The sequence below is a fragment of the Pholcus phalangioides genome, unplaced genomic scaffold, assembly GCF_987345545.1.
Source record: "Pholcus phalangioides strain wild (caught in Gottingen) unplaced genomic scaffold, Ppha-v1.0 ptg000021l_1, whole genome shotgun sequence".
Classification (NCBI taxonomy): Eukaryota; Metazoa; Arthropoda; class Arachnida; order Araneae; family Pholcidae; genus Pholcus; species Pholcus phalangioides.
The window spans coordinates 8456692-8474942 of NW_028301614.1; the positions used below are offsets into that span (position 1 = coordinate 8456692).

Below are 18251 nucleotides of genomic sequence, written 5' to 3' on the forward strand. Positions count from 1 at the left end.
GACAACGATGATTTGGCGACGTCATAGCGTCAGGGGAACTGTAAAGATCGCACGAGAATCGTGGATATTTATTCTAGAAGGATTCGTTTCTCTACATAGCGGCACCTCCTCCGCAGAACAATGAGCAGTTTGTTGAATTCCAGTCGGAAGACGAGTCTTATTTGTTGTAGGTCTCTTTCCCCCCCCCCCCACTCTCTCTCTCTCTCTCTCTTGTTTTTCGTCCTTCGAATTTCTTCGTGGTTTTCCCATCACGAGTGCTTGTGAGAGACATTATACTTGACAATATATCGCCCCTAGTAAAATGAATGTCATATCTAAAATGGGCATGTCAATTGAATACTTTTTCCTATCTGCGGTTCACGAGTTAGTTGAGCTGAAACCGTCTTATATAGTTTTGTCACCCGGTACCGCATGTATACCCTTGTGAAAAAATCGAACTGTTTATAGCGGATAAATCGATGTCTTCACACGATCATCTCAAGTCATTGATTATTTCAGATTTATAATTCGATCAATGAAGATCAATGATGATTCTCAACCTGACGAGAAATTCGATTACCATTCATTCTTATATTGAAACTGACACAATAATTGTCAACAAATAGGCTCCATTTTATTCCGTCAAATAAAATTCTCAAAACGATCACAATAATATCACAATCAGAAATAGAATTTTTTGAATTTTGAATATATATATATATATATGTATAATAATTTGACAGAATTTATATATATGCATAGCAAAGAGAATAAATAGGGTTGAAAGCAAGGGTACATACACGTACATGTGAATAACAAATGTGTACACGCGATTAAGCTCGAATGACCATATAGAGAAGAAGAAAAAATTCGATCATTGAAAGCAAATTGTATCTCAAAATTGATATGTAGAAATGTAAATAATCCTCGACACAGTTATAAGATCCATTGGCAGCATTCAGCTCGTTGTTGTTCGTCGTTGGACAATAATTATGTATGAAAGTTTCATAAAACGAACTTCGATCTCATGGTGTCGTCCGAAATGTAGAAGACCCAAAAGATCACAGATCACCTGCCCAAGTTTCCTATCTGGCAGGTGGCCTTGAATCTGATTGGTCCTCCACACGAGACAAATTCCTTCTAAGATATAGAGCAGCATTCTCTTGCGCAACCAATTAGCAATCCAGTCCCATCTGTAGTTAACGTGAATCTCCATCGAGCGAAAGGGAAGGAGGTTGGAGTGTATTTCGACCAGTTCTTCGGCGACGTGGCTTGTTCAGAAATTAGTGAAGAAACCACAGGAAATCTTTGACGAGTAAGTTCCATATTGTGCCGGTCAGAAGCACCACCGTGACCAGCATGACCAGTAGGATTTCCAAAGCTCTGCCGTTTGGTCGTCTTCTGAAGCGTGTGAGCAATCCACCCTAGTAAAAGAGGGAATCAAACTCATTGACACTTTTCTTAATAAATGATATGAAGGTTTTATTGCTTAATAAACATAATATATCCAATCATATTGTTTTGTAAGTTTCATATGAATTCCATTTATACGTACATTGGGTGGCCACTTTATTATGGCCACCTAACAGTTTCAAGCCAATGAACTATAGCATCACACTGTTCAGTAATTTCGAGCATGTAAACATAATGCTTCAACTGGATTTTCCAGTGTATATTCGGTCATGAATGTTTTTAAGAATCGATAAAAATAAAAAAAACATTTTTTATCAAGATTGCATGAATCGCATATTTTATTGCTAAAATAAAATATGTGAAGTTTCAACCAATTCTTAATAAAAGTTACAGAAAACTTGACACTATACGTGAGACACACTATGAAGAATTTAAAACAGCAATGTCAGTATCCGATGAGAAATGAGCATTTCAGTAGATGATTTTCAATCACGCATGCGCAATGGAATTGCAATTTTATTTTCTCATAATTTTGTTGCCAGATATATTGGGTGTCCTGCAAGTGCTAATGCGACCTCCATCTCATCAACCGTCAGTCGTAGAGCCATGATTCCAACTCGAAAAATGCTCAAAAGGCGTTCAAAAATTACCCTGTACCAGTTTTTAGAGTGAAAATACAGCGTGTAGCAAAATAAAAAAAAAATCTAAATTTTTAAACGGTCATCTTGTCCTCTAACTTCAAATTAGAAAGTTGTTGCCCTTTTTTTATTTAGCCCGACAAAAAAAAATCCCATGTTTCTAATTGCAATATTCACTGAGACATTTTAATTCAAAACTTGGAGAAAAGCTGGGAAGGAACAGCAAAAAAATAACGGACAAAGCTTTTTTCACTCGTTTGTGCTGTGCTTTTTCACCTTTTCTCAGATTTTTGAATTCAAATATCTCAGCTAATATTGCAGTTAAAAATACGGGATCGATTTTGTTGGACTCAGAAAAGGCAGGGCAACAACTTTCTAACTGGAAGTTAAAAGATGGGGGGAAGATATGAAAATTTATATTTTTTTATTTTGGGACACACTGTATTTTCACTCTTAAATCTGGTAAAGGGTAATTTTTGAACACATTTTAAGAATTTTTTAAACTGAAACCATGCTTTTACGACAAACGGTTGATGAGATAAAGGCACTTACAGCACACCCTATCTAGTGCAACGTGTATGAAAATTTCAGTTAATATTGCGAAAATTGAGAAAGATATCGCCGATACAATGAGTAGTAATTTTAGTTACTTGCTGAAAGTAGCTGCATGATTAAGGATTATGACACGCGTCTTCGCACATAATTATGCGAGTTTATTCGCGAAATAATCAAATGAGCAAGTAAATCAAATCATACGGCTCACTTTATCACTGATATCGTTTTGAAGTTTCGTGACATTTAACTGAAATTTTTATGTTGCACTATATGCAGGGTGTCCCATCAAGACCGCCCAAACTCTGAACAACCAGGTTCCTCGCGTGGAATACTTAAAAAATGCCCAGAGAACTGTACCTGTGCGACCCGTAGTTTTCGAGAAAAATGCGAAAGGAAAGTATGACGTCATATCCGCTGCTATATCAAACAATGGCTTGACGTCATTCCATGGCACGCATGAATATATCGATATGCGCGGTAGCCATTTTGAACATCTTCCTTTGTAAACATGTGCAAATACCGATATTCATGTTTCCAATAAAGTTTTTTTCCCCCCTTGTGCACCGGATATGACGTCATACTTTTCTTTTGCATTTTCCTCGAAAACTATGAGTTTTACGGGTAGTTCTTTGCGCATTTTTTTATGTATCCCAAGTGAGGAATCTGGCTGTACAGAGTTTGGGCGGTCTAGACTACTGGTCTAGTGGTATTCACCCGGAAAGTGAAAGGACGCGGGTTCGATTCCCCGCCTTGGCTGTTGAGTTTTCTCTCTTTCCAAAATATATCTTCGCATCAGCCAGTGTTAAAAACCTTCGTGTGAATAGCGGAGAGTGACATCATATTATATATTCGGGAAAAAAAGATAAATATATATTTATTTATTTATTTATCTTTTATAAATCATTTACAGCTTTTTATGATACATACTTGATAGAAAACATTTATTTTTTTCCCGTTTTTAATTTTATGTCGGTCCCCTAAAATCATTCGTGACCGAATCTGCACTGGAAAAAGTGTGATTTCGTGTTACTTATATTTACATGCCCGACATTACAGAACAGTGGGGCGCCATAGCTCATTTGCTTAAAACTGTCAGATAGCCATAATAAAGTGGCCACTCGATGTATATTGCGAATTTTCAACTCATTAACCGGTAATTATGGATATTCTCCAATTTCGTATTGGTAAATATGATAAATCATCAATGAATTACTCAAATTTACCGGATGATTACATTATGCATAAACTTCAATCTATAATGATGAGTGCTATCGATAATGTTGGTTAATATGTTTGCACATGTTGATAAATGTGTGCAAAAGGCCACACTAATAATAAATTTTATGTTTTTCTTCACATCTATTTTCATTTAATTTAGTATTTAATATCAAAATGCATGTAATGCACGTATCGAGTTCGGTGAAAATTGATGAGTAGTTTAATGAAAGTTATATACAAATACGTACTTTCTCATATTAATCAAACTTACCAACATCGTTAATATTTATGCACAGAGTGTTCCATAAAAATTCATAAATAGTTTAAAAATTCATAAAAATTAAAGGCATTGGTATATTTGATATATATGAGTATAATAAATGTAATTGATTTGTTTGAAGAAGTTCTAGTGAGTGAAACCGGAACTTTTTTCCGGATTTTGCAAAAATTATCAAATTTTCACTGCTCTACAGTTCGATAACTATAGCCCGTAGAAAAAAATCATAAACACAAAAGTTGTAGAAAATTTTATCTTCTACGTTCTACAATACTGTGATTTACACTTTTGCCCTCTAATGAACAGAAACCGAAATATAAAGCGAAAACCGAAGAAAATCCGAAAAATTTTTAGGTTTTTTTTTTTTTTTTAATTTAACTCCACTTGCACAATGCGTCCGTTTCTGCAAACTCTGTTTTTTAATTAGTGGCCTTGGTTCCTACAACATATCCAAAAATTAGAGATACTCGACCTTTTGCAAGAAAACCCTTTTTTTTTTTGTACATATTGGCTATGAATGCGGTTTGGGGAAAAGTTATTCTCGCAAAGGGGGATTTTTTTAGTGCAGAAAAGATATTTAGTTCAAATTTCTATCGATAGAGGACCAGGGAAGCCAGTCCGGCAGAAGTGATTGGACATGAACCTTTCTTCAATCTTTTTCTATGCCCGAAATATTTATAAATAGCTTCAGCCGGTAATTCGATTGAGGTAAAAAATAACTTCATTAACAGTGCTTTATCTGCTTCATCCACCAATGTCAAAATCGCAATGGAAACCTTATGTAAGTGGCGTCAATAACGGGAAAACTCAGGAAATCAGCTGTTGATCGTACCCCACCCACCCACAGCATTTCATGGGACTGATTTGCATATGTTCAGTGATTTGTGCTTCGCTTGGCCTCCTAGACATATTATGTTTTAAGTATACACTAGAACCAACGAGAATACTTCATATTCACATTTATTTAAATAGACGCCTAAACCAGAGCGTTCCACATGCTCTCTTGTCCAACAGTTAACTACTTATCCCCTTCGGACCGATCGACACAATTTGTTCTGCGCAGTGCCTCTTATTGACAAAACTTTGAACAAAAAATTGCTGTTTGAAAAAATCCTTTGTAAAAATATTTTTTTTTGCAAATTACTTTCAAACTTCAAATTTATTTAAGTTCTATAAGTTTTTAAACAATTTACGAATTTATAAAACACTGGTTAATGGCCAGTAAAAGTAATAAATGTTTTGAAATTTATCAGTAGCGAGGAACTTGCGAGAAATGGTGTCGGCTACATGCAATGGTCTTAAACGAGAGCAAATGTAACTACAGTCGAATACCGTTATAGCGAAAATCTCGTTTTAACGAACACTTTTCTAATCCCACAAATAAGTTTACATAGGAACAGTGCTAAGGTAACCTGGAATTCCTTTATAACAAAATTTCGTTTTAACGAAGTGATTCCTCCGGTCTCTTGGCGTTCGTTGTAAAGGGATTCGACTGTATATGGTTTGCAAGAAAGCAACTACCGCCGAACACCACTATCACAGTGGGGCACACCAAAAAAATCCAAGTCTCAGACAAAATAACACCGAGATATTTTGTCTGAGACTTGGATTTTTTTGGTGTGCCCCCACTGTGATAGTGGTGTTCGGCGGTAGTTGCTTTCTTGCATTTGGATAAAAAGCTCAGTTTCAAAGCTCACATTCATTAGGGGAAAGTTCGAGCCGCTAAGACTGCAGGACTTCTAAACAGAGTCTGTTACACACGCTCTGCACTTAACGTCAAAAATAAATCCATTATGTACAAGTCAGTCATTAGAGTAATTATGTGCTATGTAGCACTGTGCTTTTCCACGGCGAAACCCTCTGTCATCAAGCAATTATAAGTGCAGCAAAATAAAATACTTCGGCGATATACCGGGGCACAATGGAATACCAGAAATCTCTTGACATAATGAAGGATTTGAACATTGAAACCATACATGACTATTCAGTCAAACTATGTAGAGGATATTTCGATAGGGTTTAAACTTCAGAATATCAGCACATAAGAGACATCGCGCCTTATCCTGCCGGAGAGGTGTTGAGGTTTCTCCCACCTAAGAACATACTGATATGGGTCAGTGAATTGGTTTAGTTTTTTTTTTAAAAAGTGTAAATGCGTAGTTCTAATTCTCTCTTCATTTATTGAAGACATATTGTTGCATATATACTGAATGCTATCCATATTAATCGCATTTAATCTTGTATCAACATGTAATCATATATATATTGTATTTAATCACGCAATTCATTATAATGAACGTGTATATTGTTACGATCTACAGACGATAGATGACGCGATTTGTTCGACGGCTCTCAGAAATACCGAAATCTGTTGATACCGGTTTCGGTTTAGCGGAAGTGCGTGCGATTGGCCAAGAACTGGCGGAGGGCTGGAGAACATTCCAGAAGATTACGCTCATCCAGACAGTGGCGCCACAAACCTGGTACTATAAAACAGAAATTTGTGGAATGTTCTTTTTCTCGAAGTTTCGACGGGAGCTATATAAATAGAGAGGCGATCACAAGAGGGAGGATGCCAGATTCTAGAATTCGATGAAAAGTCAGTTGTGATTGAACTTTGCGAGAAGGTTGTTAGCTCTCTGATTATCTTGTAAATACGTGAAAAAAATTATGTTCTGTATATAAATCTGTGTTTGTCCGTCGAACAGCTTCTTGTTTTGCAATCTCGAAGTCTTGTGGAAAATTATCCGGAACAATATATATACTCTGTTGCAACCATTAGGTGCAGGATTCCACACTTTTTTGTCAATTATTTGCTCAGATAATCGACAGTTAGATTCTATAATTGCATAACATGAAATTCGTTCTTGAATTTTGATACTTCACCTCCTTCGGACATAGCTCTAAAAATTCCAAATTTCTGTGATAAGTAAGCCACAACTTATCGAATTCATATTTTCTAAAATGATCTCAATTAATTTGACATATACCGACTTTCTGAGTGCAGCATAGGCTGTAAAAAAAAAAGTTATTATATTTTTTGACACACCTCTTATACACGTACACTCATACAACCAACTATCACAAACAAACAGTTTCTTAACTTCATCCAGCTCGTACGGAGCAGCATCGAACAGGGAAGCTTATAGGAGTCCGAAAGACTCGGTACGCCCTAAGGAAATGCATCTACCTCAGTCAGTTGGATAATCGAAATAATGGTAAAGCACTAAAAATCGCATTGCACTTGATTGTGATTCATGGTGGTGACCGAAATATTGGCCCTCATAAGATTCCATCCTTTTTCTATAAAAATAATGATTATGAGTAACATGCTGGGGCTTTCTTTTTGGTTTTTGATGCTGCTGTGTGGGGGTGTTCTGGTTAGTGTAAATAAGATATTGTACATACATTTAGTCGCATCCATACACATTTAATGTCGTTAATTCTCATATTTAATCGTATTTATACTATTTACTCTCATATTACATGTCCCCTTAGAAAGTTCATATCAATGGGTCCTAGTCGGGTGCCCCCTCCCCCGTGTATGATTAGAATTATTCCTGAAGAACGAACCCTATTGGGTGTCAGGTGAATCTATGGATTCGCCCTCTACAATGAATACAAATTGTCGGGGCAAAGCATACTACTGCTAATGAATTGGCAGAGTAATGGTGAAGGGGGGTTTGATGGGTTATTGTTACCCATCGGAACCCCGGTATCACCAATTATGCTTTCAAATGAATAAACTATATGGGTTAATTAATTACTGTTACCGTATTATATATAGAATAAAAAAATGATAGGAACCTGAAACTTGTGTCTTTTATAAAATTTAGTTTCCTGTCGTTACCTTCACAAATGAGTGGCATTAAAATACAAGTATCATGCCCAAGAAAAAATGGTATTTATAAAAATTTATATTCGAGGGGTAAATGAAGTAGTTTGAATAGATTATTATTAAGATTCGGATTTTCATGTCTTTGAATTTTTTTTTTTTTTTTTGCATATTTCGCTGTTTTTACGTTATAGAGCATATTTCCAAAAATTTAAGCCTTTTTCGTGTACTTCATAATTTTCGGTAAAAAGTAAATTTTTTCCCCGCTATTCAAATTCCGCTTCGGACTGATTTTTTCCTTTTCCCGCCTCTCACGAGAGCTCTTAGGGCTAGGATTTGTATGCACTTAAAATGAAATGTCATTGCTGATTGGTAAAAAATCCTGAAATTCAGATTTTTCGAACAATCAGCAATGATATTGAGTTTTTAGAGCATAAAAATATTAGCCCTTTAACGACACTGGTGTGCGGCTATAAATAGATTAATCATCTAATGAATCGGTGATGGTAACTCGTGGGAAAAATTTACTAGAATTGGTTGACGGCCGCTGTGGTGGTCGAGTGGTTATAGTGACGGACTCGCGATGCGAGGATCCGGGTTCGAACCCCACAGTGGTGGTCGGCTGAAGTTGGTTTTCTGTGGTTCCCAACTTCAAGGCGCAAATGCGAGCCGATCTCCCCGTTAAAAAGTCTCGCCACAGAGAGCAACAGTCCTACAACGATAAATCATTCAATCATAACACTTCACTCATAGTTAGAAAAACTGGTGGCAGATGGCAGCACTACACATAACAAGCATTACAGAGAAACAAAAAAAACTTCGCGTCAGGTTTCACTACACGGACACGCACATTCCCGCATGTACCGATTCGTTGGGGGTTCCGCGTGGGGGTGCATGCATGGTGTAGCAGTAGTAGGTAGGGCCTCCAAAAAATGGCTCGGGGATCATGATGCTCTTAAGTCAGCCACCTCGTTGGGCAATTTGCCTGTTGTGGCGTGGTATTTGTATATGGGGGCAATTTTTTGGAGTTTGTGGGAAATTTTGAGAATTTTTATAAAATAAAAAAGATTTTTTTTTTTTTTTAATTTTGTGCAATGCTTTTTTCTAAAGCTAAATACGTGGCTAGATAATTCACCATATAAATGCCCTAACATTAATTCTGAATTTGTAACGGGAAACATACTCAAAAGGGAAATTTTGGTTCGGTGAGATTGCCATCACTGTATCTGATCAAGTTCGAACAGGTCCAGATAAAAACCACATAGGGTCTCAGTATTTTCAAATTCATCGGAAGTTACCCTAATATAGTAACTAAATAATTTTTGTACCGATTGTGAATGATTTGTGTATTATACTGTGAAATCGAATTTTCAACATGCCTAAAATGAAGCAAAGGACTTCACAGAAACTGAAGAAATTCGTTTCTGAATATGGTGAGAAAGTGTTCTGTACAGAGAAACAATATTGTTTTGCAAACTCTGTGATATTAAAGTTGCTGCAACACATCAACATCGAAAAACATAAACGAGGTCTTCAATGACTAGAGGACAAGAACAAAACAGATAGATTTTTTTTCTGTTTTTACTTTAAATTTCTGTGTGTCTGGTACATTAACTGTAAAAAAAAATGAAAGCTAGCATGGAACATTTTTTTGATGGCATTAAGAGAGACAGAGCAACGACTTTGTAATTGGATTCTTGAGCACAGGGCGAATGTATGAAAATTGAGATTTTTTATTTTGTATTTACACTCTCGAAACTGTTACAGGGCAATTTTTGAACGCGTTGAGCATTTTATAAATTGGAATCATACGACGGACGGTTGACGAAATAAAGGCCGTGCTAGCACTTACAGGACACCCTGTATATAGTGATCATTAGAGCAAGAATTATCTGCAAATGCATATGCACATATGCATATTTTGGCTTTTTTGGCTGTTATGCACATATACTGTGCTACATATACAATTTTTAAAGGTTTATTTCAGCTAACTCAATTTTCTTTTATAATTTTTCGAATGAATATTGTTCATAATATTTTCATAACATCAGTTTTTTCGCCGCAGGTGAAATTTAGTGAATTAAAAGTACATATTCATGAAGTATTTTGCAAATATTAATTGTTTTATTGTAAGGCTATATTTCTAGAGATACGTCAAAGTGTTGTTTTTTTTTTTTTTAGAAATAGTGTCGAAATTATTTTGCTACTGGTATTTTTGTTACTGAGCACAGCTACTAGTGCATATTCTGGGGTGTTTAATGCATATTTTGTGATTTTCAGTGGATATTTTGGCATTTTAAGTGCATATTTTGGCATTTTAAGTGATTATTTTTGTATTTTAAGTGATTATTTTTGTATTTTAAGTGATTATTTTTGAATTTTAAGTGATTATTTTTGCATTTTTGTGATTATTTTTGAATTTTAAGTGATTATTTTTGTGATTATTTTTGCATTTTTGTGATTACTTTTGCATTTTTAAGCGCATATTTTTGCATTTTATATCAATGAATATGTGCATATATGAATATTTTTAGAGCATGTTCAGCCACTTTTTTAGTGCATATAATCCGGGCTCTAGTGATCATTCATTGATTCGGCGTTTTTCTATCCTTTCCCATCTCAATGTACCCCTGACGAGCATTTGGTAACTATTTTTTGAAGAAAAAATTATCTGGTAGTTAAATTAACGGCAAAATGAAAGAAAGAAAAAACAGTGGTCACATGAAAGTTAAATTCTATCCTGGCTAAGCATGAAGCTTACCTCAACCTCACAAATAAGCTTATGAATAATTAATAGCAATGCGTAATTTATTTCAGAAAAAAAGCACCAAAAATTGAAATTTTTCTTTTCTTTGTCTGCTGTTGTGCATTTTATCAATAAAAGAGATGAACGAACTCGTTTCGGTCTCCAACGAAAACAAAACACTTTTTTTTTTCGTCACAAATACAGTAAAACCTCTCTTTTGAGGACACAGGTGCGCCAAAAAAATTGTCCGTAAAAGAGGGGTGTGACTGTTAATCGGGAGTTTGGAATACTTGGAATACATACTTTTATTATACAAGGGGAAATTATTATTTGGCCGGAAAAGAGGAGTAGCCATTTCAAGGATGTCCGTTAAGAGGAGGGTTTTACTGTATGGGTGCAGGGTGTCCTATAAGTCCTAATGCGGCCTTTATCTGATTAACCATTCGTCGGTATAGTTCCAGTTTAAAAAAATGCTCAGAAGGCTTATTTCTGAACACCCTTTTTCAAGAGTTAAAATACAGTGTGTCACAACATAGCCGCTGTGGTGGTCCAGTGGACATAGCGACGGACTCGTATCGCGAGGACCCGGGTTCGAACCCTACCGGCGCCACAGTGGTGGTCGGCTGAATTTGGTTTTTTGTGGTTCCTAACTTCGAGGTGCGAATGCGAGCTGATCTCTCCATTAAAACGTCTCGTCAACATGCAACGGTACAAATATCAAATCATTACACTCACTTCATTTCTGAAATACAGATGGCAGCACTGAAAAACCAGACACATCACTAGATACACACTCATAGGTACACACACTCACACTTCCGTAGTAAATTTGCCCATGGTTTTAGACCTGAGTTGTGCTCGGTTTGGAAAAAAGAAAGGATGTGTGTGTAACAAAATAAAAATTTTAAATTTTTATGCGGCCCCCCTTGATCTCTTACTTCCAATTAAAAAGTTGTTGCCCCGTCTCTCCTGCAGCCAACAAAAAAAATTCCATGTTTCTAAGTCCAATATTTGCTGAGATATTCGAATTCAAAAATCTGAGAAAAGTTATGGAAAAAAACAGCAAAAACTAGCGGACAACGCTCCTTTTCCTCATTTAGGCTGTTCTCTGGTGTTTGAATTGAAATATCTCGGCGAATATTGCACTTGACAACATGGAGTATTTTTTGTTGGTGTCAGGAGAGACGAGTAAACAACTTTCTGATCGGAAGTTAGAGGATGGGGGAACCGTATAAAAATTTAATTTTTTTTTTATTTTGTGATGACACACTGTATTTTCACTCTTGAAACTGGTACAGAATGATTTCTGAACACATTTTGAATATATTTCTAAATTTAAATCGTACCTCTACAAAAAAAACGGTTAGTGAGATAAAGGCCGCGTTATGACTTACAGGACACCCTGTATGCAGTGCCGTCTTAACGCATGGTCCCACCCGGGTGCGGCCGGGGCCTCGAGAGAAGAGGAGGCCTCACAAAAATGAGAAGAAGTTTTCGCGAATTTTCCAGGTAGGACCTCAGAAAAACCAATTGGCCCGCGGGCACACGATGCTCTTAAGACGGCCCTGCCTGTATAATCATAAAATCACAAATATAATATTTTTCTGGTGCCCGAACTGGACTCGGGAGTCGCTGTCAAAGTGGTTTTGTTTTTTCACACTACCGACTGAAAAAATAATAAGAGAAATTACGAAACTTACCCAACCACCCTGATGTAACAGAAACGCGGACACGTTCTCCTTCTCGACGCATTTCGATAACTCCTTGACCAGAACCAGGACATACTCCGGGCTTCCATGTTTGACGCAGTCGATCGCCAAGGTGCCCGTCATCGCGTACAACGCGACCAGCTTGCCCCAGGTCACTTCCTCTCGGAAGAGCTCGTCGGTCAGGGACCTGAACAGGTTCTGCAGCACGGTCTGAGACGGAACAGTCCTTAGACCGACGTTTTCGACGACGCTGCCGAAGAGTTCCGGATGGCTCCGTTCCATCTCCATACCGAGCTCTCTGAGTTCGTGGGCGATCTCGAGGATCCCGTCCCGGAAACCGATCTCCAGGCTCTTCAACCTTTGCAAGCCCAGCCGCTTGTGAGCGGTCGCCTGGCTGGGTATGCAACAGTTTCGAAGCTTCGACCTCAGGTATCTCGAACAAAGGGCCTTGGCCTGTTCGGCCACCATCTGCCGGGTCTGCCGGCTACTGCTGACACCGGATACTCGCTGGGCCGGGCCGGACGCGTGCATGCGACGTCTTCTAGACGCCTGTTCTGAATCGACGTTGGCCGCATATTCAGAAAGCGATATAGTAGACGCTTGTTGCTGCTGCGGCGGCAGATGTGGTTGTTGTTGTTGTTGGACGGGAGCCATACGAAGGAGGAGCTCGTCTTTTTTTTTTCCCCCCCTCTTTGATTCCAATTGAACAAAAACGACTTTTATTGGACTTGACACAATTGACGTACACGACTTCCGTGTTGCGGTTATTCCTTTTTCCGGGCTCCCTAATATCACCAATCTCGCTGGTTGACGACCGCGCTGCCTATTTCCTTGTTGTTTCCGGTCCCCATGAGAGGAAGATGAAGGCAAAGAGTGTGAATGGTTTGTGGCCTCCGCCGCTATTACACAACACACAACCTGATGGATTTATCTTATTCTGGACGTCGAGGGGTGAATGGTGCGACGAAGCACATGCACACACATGATGTCTCTCGATCGATCGATCGGTGCTTCTCCGTGAAGTATCGCACGCGCGTAAACATACTTCCGCGCAGAATCTCACTCAAGGATCGGAGAAAGGTCAACAGGTGTTTGTTTTTTAAAGACAAGAGAGCTACCGTATGTTACAATCTCTATTTTCTTGAGAAGAGATCATGGTGATACTATTCTCTATCTTATCTTTTTTTCTCCCCCCCCCCCCTTCTTGAGCAAACGTTTCCTCGCGGAAAATAAATTGATTAAGGTATTTATTTTTCTTATTGTAATCGGAGGATGGTTGGTGATTTTCTTCGTCGTCTTTGACCTTTCGTATCTATCTAACATATGGAGACGGTTTTGGAACTTCAAGAGACGTGAAGGGAAATTGGAAGTTTTAAAATGACCTACATTGCATCCTACCTACCTCGTAATTGAAGTGAAATTTTTCTCTCTGCGAGAAATAGAGTTTTCATGTAAATCGGAAAAATTATATCGGAAAAATAAAAATTCTAATTCAGAAAACTTGAATATTACACTAGTCGACGTAAGTGTATAAGTTCACTTGAATTTGCGTTAAAAATCACACTAATGCATATTTTTGGAGTATTTATTTTATTTTTTTTTCGTTATCGGATAAAATGTGAAACGTGAAAGTCTTCAGCAATACTGATTTTTTACCCCCCTTTTTTTGTTTGTTTGTTCCGTCCTTGAAATTGCATTGTAATTACTCATCGATACTTCATGTTCATCAGTACAGATCCACGGGATCTCTTGATTAATTTGTTTCATTATTATGTGCTATTTCATCATGTTGAATAAAGTTTCAAATAAAAATATTTAAAAAAAAATACATCGATTTATACAGGGTACATAGGTAACAGGATGTGTGGCATTTTACTAGCGTACCGTTGATCGTAATAAAAGTAGATCGTATGGAAGTAAAAACAGCATCAAGTGCGGGTAAAAAATCTCGCATTTTATGCTGTTTTTCCCCTAGTTTGCTGCGATTTTCAAATTCATATATATCTCAATAATATATATATCTCTCAGTCAATATTACACTTATAGAAACAATGATTTTTTTTTTTCGTTAATTTCAGGAGAGACGGAACAAAGCAGTGGAAAATGAAAATTTGATATTGTAGCAGCAAAGATGTTGTTTTTGTAACAGCATTTACACAGTTCTGTAACACTTTAAAATTTTGGCAGTAAATAAAATACACAGTTTTATATACATATATGCAGTAGCGAATACATAATTACTTTTCACTTTAAAAAACCGTGTTATCGCAGCTCCGAAGAAGGGGGTTATCCCCCCCGCTAAGGCACAAAATACATAGAGAATTCCTATTTTTAAATGTTTAAATCATAAAAAAATTTGAGAGAATTCTTGATATTTATATATTTTTGCATTCTTTACAATATCAGCAAATGAGAAGCTTTTAACGTGGTGACATTTTAACATGTGGTATTTCAGATTTCTAAAATAATTTGAAAATGAGTGTTTTTAGATTTAGCTTGAAAACTTGGTGGTAATCACCAATTTAGAAGAAAAAAAGTTCACTACAGGAGGGAGAGAGACTTGAAACACTCATTAGAAAAGTAATTATTTTCCTTGTTTTTTGCAGCTGATGCGCGTCTAAGTTGTGCTTTGTACTGTTCGGTTTCAAGCATTTCTGAACGTTTTATCTCGCTTCTTTTACCAGAATTTACCCATTTTATATTTAAAATGATAAGTGTTTCTTTTTGAGTTCACTCTTGATCATTGCCTCAGTTTGATTCTACATACTTTGAGATTATCTCTTTTGGAGGGTGATTCTTAGAATATTTATTAGAAATTCTAAAAAATTTAATATAGTGGTTAAACTATAGAATTAAACTATTTTTAACTTAAACTACACTAACTTAAAATGTAGAATTAAATTATTTTTGATTTAAACTATAGAAATAAAGCTATTAGAAATTTAATAGAATGGTTCAATTTTTACAAAAAAAATCAATCCGAGTACATGTGTTTTCATTCTCTATTTTTCACTTATTTCGTGACCTTTTCCTCATTTCATTACTCTTCGAGGATTACGTCACTTTTCCATGATGATCGAATTTCGTCATCCCGAATTTCCCGATGACTTTTGCGTCGCAACTCCTGACTGTGAAGACGGATTCGCCATTGCTGTTTTTCCAGTGCGACAATACGTTCTTTCGCGAACTTTCCCGTTCTGTTAAAGGATACACTAATGTTTCGTCAAGTACAGCCAGTCAGCGAAAATTGATGCAATTTAAAAAATAATTAACGTAAGAAACGCATAAATCAAAGGAGTCAACTCTTTTTCGTAAAAAAATAGCCGGAAACAGCTAGTGAAGGTTTTTTTGTTTTTTTTTTTTGTTCTGTGGATGAGTGACAATTCGCATAATTTGACCCCATTTTATACATTGTCGGAAGCTTGGGCGCCGAATCCTGGGAAGAGGGCCTGAAGCTAAATCAATTTGTGGCACCAAGAAACAAAATTGCGTTAAGGACAAATGATGTTATTGAAAAATCCGCTTCTTTTGTGACGCAAACATTTTGAGGGAAAATTTTGTTTTTGGCGTAAAATTGAAGGGTTTCGGCGTTTTTGTAGCGAAATATAGCAAACGACCGGAAATTGTAGCAGCTTGTAGCAGATTTTCCACCCCCTGGGAAGAACAATAACAACTTTTTTTATTGGGTTATGGGCACACGGGGACGGTATAAATTTTTTTTTATTCTAATAACTATACAGCCCCTTGCAACATGAATAACATATCTGAGTACTACACGTTATTTGGATACTTTTTCCAATTGGAAGTATGCCTCTAAGATCAACGGTTCGTTCGCCAGTAAAATGTCATACGTCCTGTTTTGCCTATGCACCCTATATATTAAATTATGTAAAAAATCTTTTTTTTTTCATTTGTTACTTATAAGTCTCATTTTTGGTCCCTTTACTTAGCGAGAAATATAAGAAGCATAGTTGGCAAGCATTAATTGCCATAGCATAATTGGCAAGCAAAGAAATATGCAGGAGAGAAAATTTTTGTGGAGTTAAATATATTAAGAAAATGAGGTACCCTAAAAATATTATTTCATGGCAAAAAAAAAATTTATTGTGACAATATTTGAAAAAAATATATTTGTTGTTGCATTTTAAGCAACATTGTTTTTATATGATCTACATAGATTAGAAATATTGCAAAAATGTCATTTACCGCTGCCCCACTTACTTTTTTGAAAATTAGGAAAGCAATAAAATTCAACTGTCCTACGTTAGAGGAAGTGGGTTCAACTTCCCGAAAGGGCACGGTTGAATTTTCTTTCTTTCCTAAATTCATTTTCGCATCAGCCACCTGTTAAAAACCTTCGTATGGATAGCGGAGAGTGACATCATTCTTGCAGGAATGAAAGTACTCTTCAAAATTATATTAAACTTATGGTGGATGTGGATTCTCCAAGATATGTAATGGAAACTTGAGTACCCCACCTTGTATATTGCGCCACAGTTAATGTTTTACTTTTTTTATTATTATTATTACTTTACTCGTTTTTTCCACCATTGCTGATCTTTTTTCACGTATCCAATCATCTAAAAAAGTAATCATTTTGAACTTTGGATAAAATAAATCCAATTTTTGTAAAAAAATAAATAAAACAAAAGCTTCCGCGTTTCAGAACATTTTGATGAAAGAACTGAAAATAGAAAGAAATCAGTTAAAACAAAAGCCCAGGAGAAAAATTCTGAGTAGAACTGAAGCTTTTTCCAAACCACATGCAGATACCCCCCCCCCTTCTCCCCGAATTCGTTTTTTGGGGGTAAGTCGGTAATTTCTGTATATTAGCTGTTTCAACAAGTCGTGCCAGTAGGAGTCAAATCCATCAAGACTGTCTTATGCGCAATGTTTTCAACTTCACTGGCCCCGTCCTCATGTGAAAATATTTGTCGTCCAGTTGCAAAACTCGTTAAGCGCCAACCAGATTTTTTTTACAGAAAGTGAAAAAGAAAGTTTTGTTGATTGCATTTTTTGAGCTGACTGCTTGAAATTTAAAATTTTAATGGCATAACATTAACATTTTAACAAGCAAAAATGCACTCTTTTATAGAAAAGTTTTTTTTTTCACTTTCTGTAAAACAAATCTTGTTTGGCGCTTAACGAGTTTTGCAACTGGACGATTCATTTAATGTATAATCATTCTCAAGCCCCCCCCCCCCCACAGCATTCAATTAAAATGTACTCAAACGGTTACTCGACATTCGAAAATTTAGGTGAAGTCAAAAGTCATCTAATTTTTCAAGAACAGGACAAGGCTTCAGTTCGCAGCCACAACAGCACAATGCTATTCAAAGAAGTGGAGTAAATTTTCAATACCCCACTGTTTTCCGGTATGTAGCATTATTCACTGGGGATTCATCGGGGAAATTTTAATGAAATACGTGTGTGGGGCATAGAAATAAAAACTTTAACTATGATTGGCACTTACACACTGATTGGTAAAAAAAAGAGCGACAGATAGAGAGAATATATTTACTGCAAGCCTTTGAGGAAGAATTATGATGCTGCAACTTATTTCTACAGCGACAGAGTACGGTCAACAATACTGCAGGTCAACAAAATGAAGTTAGCCGAATCTCAGCATATTTAACGACCATATTTATTTATCTGTCAATAGACATTTTTCCTCTATGAAAGCAATGACATATCCCACTGAGATACGTTGAACTGAAATTGTCAAAACAAGTTGGGAAAACTGGGCATCATTCAAACACTTGAATTGGCTACCCAATGCGAGTGACCAGACTTCATCAAAAACCATCTGAGGAGTCATTCGTTTCTTCCCTGACCAACCGCCCACCCCTGAAAATGTCAAGATGTTGGTGACCATAGGCGG

General features: G+C 36.6%; 1 protein-coding gene and 1 long non-coding RNA gene across 3 annotated transcripts in view; one reads left to right on the forward strand and one right to left on the reverse strand.

Annotated features, from left to right (window-relative positions):
- LOC149070565 (uncharacterized) overlaps positions 1–14557 on the forward strand; it is a 48534-nt gene extending 33977 nt beyond the window's left edge. Inside the window, exons 1-2 of one of the 2 annotated variants that reach the window (XR_016195030.1) lie at positions 13369–13489; positions 14449–14557. This is a non-coding gene — a long non-coding RNA (uncharacterized LOC149070565). Of the gene's footprint in view, positions 1–13368; positions 13490–14448 lie in introns of those variants that run through there. The other variant, XR_016195029.1, reaches the window with a different exon arrangement.
- LOC149070566 (bcl-2-related ovarian killer protein-like) lies at positions 594–13382 on the reverse strand. Its single transcript, XM_089249108.1, has 2 exons — positions 12362–13382; positions 594–1403 (listed from the first exon to the last, which is right to left on the reverse strand). The coding sequence occupies exons 1-2, from the start codon at positions 13022–13024 to the stop codon at positions 1263–1265; spliced, it is 804 nt and encodes a 267-aa protein (XP_089105234.1). The 5' UTR covers positions 13025–13382; the 3' UTR covers positions 594–1262.
- Positions 14558–18251: the final 3694 nt, after the last annotated feature.